The sequence below is a fragment of the Gordionus sp. m RMFG-2023 genome, chromosome 4 (genome assembly GCF_954871325.1).
Source record: "Gordionus sp. m RMFG-2023 chromosome 4, tfGorSpeb1-WG-v2, whole genome shotgun sequence".
Lineage (NCBI taxonomy): Eukaryota > Metazoa > Nematomorpha > Gordioida > Chordodea > Parachordodidae > Gordionus > Gordionus sp. m RMFG-2023.
In genome coordinates this window covers 20,411,669-20,419,561 of record NC_088778.1, presented here as the reverse complement: position 1 = coordinate 20,419,561, position 7,893 = coordinate 20,411,669, and the positions used below count along the sequence as shown (strand labels likewise).

General features: G+C 28.3%; 1 protein-coding gene across 1 annotated transcript; it reads right to left on the bottom strand.

Moving 5' to 3' along the window:
- Positions 1-295: 295 nt before the first annotated feature.
- Positions 296-1,369, bottom strand: LOC135928207 (large ribosomal subunit protein eL20-like). Its single transcript, XM_065464596.1, has 5 exons — positions 1,320-1,369; positions 1,099-1,275; positions 929-1,058; positions 774-883; positions 296-610 (listed from the first exon to the last, which is right to left on the bottom strand). Exons 1-5 carry the CDS (start codon positions 1,335-1,337, stop codon positions 518-520), a joined length of 528 nt encoding a protein of 175 aa, XP_065320668.1. The 5' UTR covers positions 1,338-1,369; the 3' UTR covers positions 296-517.
- Positions 1,370-7,893: the final 6,524 nt, after the last annotated feature.

Here is a 7,893-nt window from a genome sequence, read left to right as displayed (position 1 = left end):
ATTCACTTTTTTTATAAAATTATATTCCTTAACCTAAACCTTTATAATTTATCTTCATCAGTTTACTGCATTTAAAATATAACCATTCTAGGCCTGATGGGGTGATATATCAGATCCCATTCAAATATATACAACCTTTAAAAAATTTATAAATATTTGATGTAATAACTAATATATTATTATGAAAACATTGAATATAAATAAAATTTTAGAAGAGCATGAGAATAAAAAGTTTTTGGGTATAACAGAAAAAAATAATACTATTTGATTATACTCAAGCTTCCAATAATTGAACAAATCATTCTTCGTTTTTTTATTGTATGTTCCACCAAAAATGTTACGAACAAAAGCCAAGATTATATTCAAAAAAAAATGTTTTACTAAAAGCTTGACTAAGTAGAATTTAAAGTAAATAAGTCATTTGAACAAAGAAATCATATAAACATTTTAGTCTATTCTTTTTATAAAAATAATTTAATAGATTAATAATTATACAACAATCAAATAATACATTTCATCAAAAAAATGTCTTAGGCCTATTAATTGAAAATAGTGATCTATTTTTTTTCAGTACAACACGGTGTGGAAGAGGAAACTTGATTTTACTATCCTATATAATAAATGTAATATTTAATATAAATATATATAACAATAATGAAATATATCCAGCTTAAATATAATAATATAAGTGTCAATCACTAAGATTCAAGAATAATTTATCTCTATCTCAAATTCAACACTATGCATTTTATGTTCATATAAATTATACTTACATGGAATTGTTTTATATTAACCCGACGACATTTAGAGGAAGGTATTTCATCTACTTTAATTATCTGAATTGTATTTGCTCTGGCTCTATGTCTAGCTCCCATATCACGATCTATTAAAAAGATTAATTAAATATCTAAACTTGATTAAAATGTACAGCATTGTGTGACGGCACCTGAAGCTGTTAAATCTCTATATTCTCTATACATGTTATGTACACCACTTCTGGATTCATATTTCAATAAAATTCCAAAATTTTTTATCTTCAAAGCTTTTCTTTCTTGTATCTGAATATATAACATATATTTATGAAAAATTAAGGTTAACTTGGGTGCTTTCCAAAATTTCGCCAGATGTTTTCTTAACCTTCTTTAATTTAGCAGCAAAATACCAAAATTTGGACTTAGCAACTAATTTATCAGGAGCAAATATCCGCATCTTATATATAGGAGTTTTTTCATTATTGAGAGGAACTTTACGGCCAATTATTATGAATTCTTTTAACTAAATTATGAAGAATAAGAATTTAGTACTTTAATTAAAATTACATCGCCACGGAATTTCATTATCGGAAATCAAGTGAAAAAATTAATCGCACAAGTAATGTAGATATTATAATTATTAATAAAATCATATGATCTTGGTTCAGTATTAATAAAATTTTATAATTACTAAATCATAATATAAAAGAGAATAAACATTATTACAGTCATTTTATTATGAGTTTTGTGATTAAATATTTATATTTTCTAACCATTTACTAAAATTGTTAGTTATTGGCCGTAATTATATAAAGGGAGGGAAGAGCCTGCATTGTACTCCCTCGAATTTAATAAAAGGCTCGCTAAAAAAATCCTCAAATTTTTATTCAGTATACTGCTAAAATTTTTATGTTAGTAAATTGTAAATAATTTATTGAAAAATATTTATGCAGCATGTTTTTATAATATAATATTAAAAATTATATATTATATTTAATCGAAAGATATTTATTATAATCATAGTACTAGTTTTCAATGGTTTTTCTAACGGTGTCTGAGTTAATGTATATGTCGTATTGGGATCATGGACATATAATAAAATTGGGATATGGAACCCATGGTGATTCATAATTTCTAAAGTTTAAATCCTTTATGGAGATCACTTTGAAAAATCTAATTTAAACCGAAATTCATTTAACAGAAATAGAGTACTCTAGTATCGACATGATCGGCGAGGAAGGGGGGGGGTAGATAGGGATATGGCAGAGATAGTAATACATACCTATATTGTTAAACATCGACCAAATCTATTCTGTATATAATCATATCGCCTAGCGATATTTTATCACGCGACACTTTATCATAAATATTTAATTCATTAAAAAAGCAAAAATATTAAAGAATATAATAGTAACAAATTAAATATTTCGAATTTCCTGGAGCACGCCTAAAAATTTCAAGCTATTTTATATATCTCAAATATTTTACTAATTTGAACAAATTTATAAATATAAATATAATCATTTCATAATTACTAAAATGATCATAATTAAAATTACAAGTACATATTTTGAATTACTACTTTGAATTTAAGTTTTAATCTTTAATCTCAGATTTTCTTTGTAAAATATTTTTTTTAACAAATCTACTAAAAAAGGGAAAGAGACTTATAAAAATACAAATATAATTAATAATATTTTTCTTGAAGATCAATAATCAAATTTTTATTAATAAATTATTTTTGCAAATCTTTAAGTTTCTTTTAAAATCCAATGTCTCACATTTATTTACTGATATATTTTTGATTTGTATTTTCTTAAAAAAATTATAAATCTGGATCGAATCCTAACCTCGGATTCCAAACCTGGGTTTGGGTTTGGCCTATTAAACCTGCTTTGGACCGAACCCCTTTTTAAAATTTTGCCAGAACCCGGACCCGGACAGAACCTGGTTGAAAATTTTGATAGATTCAGAACCTTGATAAATTTTTTAATAGGAATCATTAAAAATGAACTTCATAAAAAATATCCCAATTTATTATTTCTTCTTAAGTAGAGTGAATAATCCTCAATTTTTAAAAATGGCTAAATCTATATTATAGCCAGAAAAATATAGCCTAAGCCGAGATTTAGCTAATAGATGTCCAAACCTTCGTGCTATCTATGACCAAAATCTTTAGACTTGTGTAAAATTTTTCTGAATAAAATGAGTCTCGTTTTTAAAAATCTGTTCAAATCGAGCAGTTTAACAAAACTATTTCCTATCATGAAAGCTTATATATTACTTATGCTTTAAAATAAATGTTAAAATTGTACCCAGAGACCTGCAGGTCCGGCTCGGGTATCAGGGCCGAGCCGTATTTTAAATTTTTAAAATATACCCGAGCCGGGCCTGAAAATTTTTTTTTAAAAAAACCCGGACCGGGCTTGAAAAATTTTGTTTAAAAACAACCGGGCCGTATTTTTTAAAAAAATTTATACAACATGAATTATTATAATCGTCAATTATATATGGTTATAATGATTTTATAGTTATGATTAATATAATGTTTGGTGAAATTTAACACTAGCTAACACTCATAGTATCTATTACATAATAAAATTATAATTTTCCTGCCATGGAATAAATACGCAAAGGATTAAATACATTATTATATAATATATGTTTTTTTATTAATTAAAATATCAGTTTTATTTTTTTTTATAAATACAATTAATATAGTATATTCTCAAAATATTATTTACTCATATTTTTTATAGTATCAATTTGTAATATACTAAATATCTGTTTAGAAAAAAATAAAATAAAATAGCGTTGTTAAACGGCTCGTTTTGAGCCGATTTGTAAAAACGGCTAACTTAGTTTTTTATCCAGAAAAATATTATTCAAGCCTGAAAATTTTGCTCATAGAAGGAGCAAAGGTCTAGACATATAGTATCGAAATTTCGAAGCTTAGTCAATATTTTTCTGGCGAAAATATTGAGTTAGCCGTTTTTAAAAATCGGCAATATACTTGCTTATTAAATGATAATACTCGCCGAAAAAAATGATAAAATACTAAATAGATAAATTTTTTGTATATACCAGGTCGAATATAATTTTAAAAAATTCCGAGCCCGGTCTAAAAAAAAAATTTTTTTCAAAAAATCCAGACCGGGCCGGGTTCCCTCAAAATTTTTTCTTAAATGTCCGGACCGGGCCTAAAATTTTTAAACCCGGGCCGGGCTAAAAAAAAAAATCCGGGCCAGGCCCCCAAAATATTTTTTTTTAAATATCTGGGCCGGGTCGGGCCTAAAATTTTTTTTAATCCGGGACGTGCAAATGGTATCTCTGCAGGTCTCTGATTTCATGCCTGTAATGTTGTTTAACCCTAACAGTCCAAAAAAATCGCAAAGTCTCGAGGCATGAGTTCAGCGTCTACATGAGCGGGAGGGGTAGGAACAGTTTGCATCCTATTTTTTTGAGGGGGTAGGGGGTAAGTTGCTAATGGGGGTAGGATAAATTTTTTTGAGGGGTTATCTATTAAATTTTGAGATGAAATAAGACAAAATTTATTGCTGTAAAAATTAATACTTTTATTATAGTATTATTATAATACAATTCATCGACCAAATCTATATATTGCAAACAATCATATACATTGTTTTCCAAATAAACTATCTGTTAAATATGGATATTATTATTATAATGGTTATTATTTAGCGAAAATTTTTATATCTTACATTCATTTAATTAACAATTTTTATATCTTACATTCATTTAATTAACACCATTTTTTCATTTAATTGTTTAATGAACAGAATAGATATAATCAATGCCATTAAAAGACTAAAAACCCATAAAGCAGCCGGAATCGATGGGATTTTTGCGGAACTTTGGAAGATAGATGCTGATTTAAGTGCTAGTCTACTGCTTCCCCTCTTTAATGAGATATGGAATACTGGCAATTTCCCAGAGGAATGGATGACATCGATAATACTTAATTTCCCTAAAAATAAGAACCCGACTAGCCTGAAGGACTACAGAGGAATTGCACAGATCCCAGTTACCCTAAAAATGTTCACGTATATTATAGCCGTCAGGATTAAACCAATCATCGATGGAAACCTCTCAAACGCCATCACATCATATAGGAAGGGCAGGAACACGACGGAACTAACCATGGCGCTTAAGGTTATTCTGGAGAAAGCTAGAATGCATAAGTCCCCAATATTTGCCCTAATGATTGATCTAAGTCAAGCCTTTGACTCCATCATACAGCATAAGATCTGGCCCTTACTGGAGGACATAGGAATAGATAAACATCTGATTTCGCTTAAAAAAATAATATACGATAATCATAACGTGATACCACAACATCTGAACTTAAAATCACAACCATTTAAGGCCAACAGAGGACTGAAACAAGGATGCATTTTATCACCTATGCTATTTAATGTAATAATGAACGATATTCTGAATAAATCCTTCAAACAAGAACATGCTCTTAACCCTCAATATCTGAATCAACAATATGATAATAACATACACAACTCTCTAAATTTTCTATGCTATGCCGATGATGTATGCATATTAGCTAACTCTGAGTACAATTTAAGAAACTTGCTGTCATTGTTTGTCAAAAATTGCTTTGGATACGGACTGAAAGTCAACTACTCAAAGACAAAAATTGTATCCAATATCCCTCTATATAACAGCGACCCCTTTAACTTTGAGAATAATGTGGTAGATACGGTCTCGGATTTTAAGTACCTAGGAACCAGAATAATGTCATTAGGCACCACCATTTTGGATACTAAGTCGAGGACCAACAAGGCCAGATCCCGATATCATCAGCTAACTAAATTATGGTCGTCCAACCAGATATCTACGAACCTAAAAATAAGACTCTTTAAATCCCTAATTCTACCCATCTTAACATACGGGTTGGAAACATGGCAGGACACTAAAAGCAACATCAACACATCCCAGACCTTCATAAACAAGTGCTTAAGAAGAATCACTAAAACTTACTATCCATACAACACCCCAAACACAACTCTCTGGAACAGGTGCGACATCCTACCTATCAAAAGACTCATTCCTTTGAGGAGATTAGAATTACTCGGCCACTGCTTAAGACATTCACGAGATAATATGATATTTTCGTCCATGGAGTGGACCCCGGATTATGGAAGGCGAAGAATCCCCAAATACTATTGGCTGGCAAAATGTCTGAAGGACATGGACTTGATCAATCTTACGTTTATAGATTTTCTTGCACTCAGCAAAAACAAGAAACATTTAAAGGAACATCTGCAATACATGCTTAAATATGGTTTAAACTAGAGCAGAAATCGTGGACATATCAGACTATTTCTCACACTGCCTTATTTCCAATCTCTTATCCCCAGTCTAATGACAACTTATGTTTTGGCGCAATAGGAATTATGATTTTTGACGGAGTCAATGATAATCTTAAAACCGTGAATATTGATAATGATAACGATCTCCAGGCTCAATATAATAATGATAATAGTGAATAACATGGATTCTATAGACATTGCGTTATCTTCCAAGGATATACTTACCAAACATTAAGAAATTTTTTTTTCCCATCTCTTAAATCTAACCAGGTGTCAGGTACATTATTATTATTAATATTAGCTACAATTCTTAACACTATTTTGCCGGTAACGGAACTAATAGATCCCCTCTTTCTTACTCCTCTCTTCTTTACTATGCTAGCTGACTACATAGTGGTACCGTCCACTATAATAAAACGGGTATACATCATGTATAGGATCTATATACTAGTGAATATACATGGTGCACGCTACAACTCCTGGTGGGTGATGAAATTGCACTTCGTGCAATTTCTGGCGTGGTAATGAATGAATGTTTAATAGATTTTTTTATATATATAAAGGATAAATTTATATATAGATTGGAAGTTAAAAATATAGTTAATATTTTTTAAATACATTATATAATAAAACTTATTTGTTTATTGCCTTGATCCCTGCCAACCTTTTCATGGTGGCAGCGGAGAGATATACGATTTTAAATTAAATTAATTTATTTTCAAAAAATAAAATATAAATTAGATCAAATGGATCAATCAACTATGAGGAGAATTGTTAAGCCAGACATCAAACTACGGAGCTATCATGTATAATGGAAATGATTACTAAAATTATGATATAATGACTTACAAATTATTCTAAATCCACAGACACGATTGATTTTAGCTACTAGAATGTAGACAACTAGATAAAAAATATTTCTGGAATGTAATATTTAATTTATTCTAAAAACACGTAAGATATGATTAATTTTAAAAAAAGTGAAGAATAAAAAAAAAAAATTTTTTTCTCTAAATCATGAATAGACCAATTTGGGATACTAATAATAAAACAAAGTCCATTGACAAGTTAGATGATTATTTAAAATTTCATGATAGTGAGAATACTCTAAGCTTAATAGGTAATTTACCGGATGAATTATATTTAGTCATGAAAGCAGTGTTTCCAAGAGAGTTAAATTCGAGTTATGATAAAACATTATATACATTAAAGTGTTTATGTAATTATAAATCGGCTACAGAAATAAAAGAAAATTGTTCTAATAAAAATTTTAGTAAATCTAATAATGAGAATTGTTATAAAAATAGAAAATTGGATAAAGAAACACATTATTATAAAAGAAATTATAATTATAAATCTTTTAGTATAAAAAAATTAGATATTGAATTAAAACCTTATAAACTAAAAGAAATAAATTATATAATAAAATTTAAAACATTTGTGATTATAAAAAATGATGAAAATATAAATATACCCATAAGATCACATGGTGAAATTTTAAAAGAGTATTATGACTGTAAAAATAATGATATAAATCTTAGTACTGAAAAAATTAATGAAACTGAAATAGTTGAAATTCCCATACACAAAAATTTTAAAAAAGTAGAATCCAAATCATTAAAGCTTGACACTTATAAATTTAAAAAAATCAAGAGAGTAGACAATACAAATAAACATTTACCTTATATAATTAATGATAAAGTGGACGAATCTTTCAAAATTAAAATTTTAAATACAAAGAAATCTAAATTATGTTTTAAGGACAAACCATGTGTAAGTTACATTGACCACTTTAA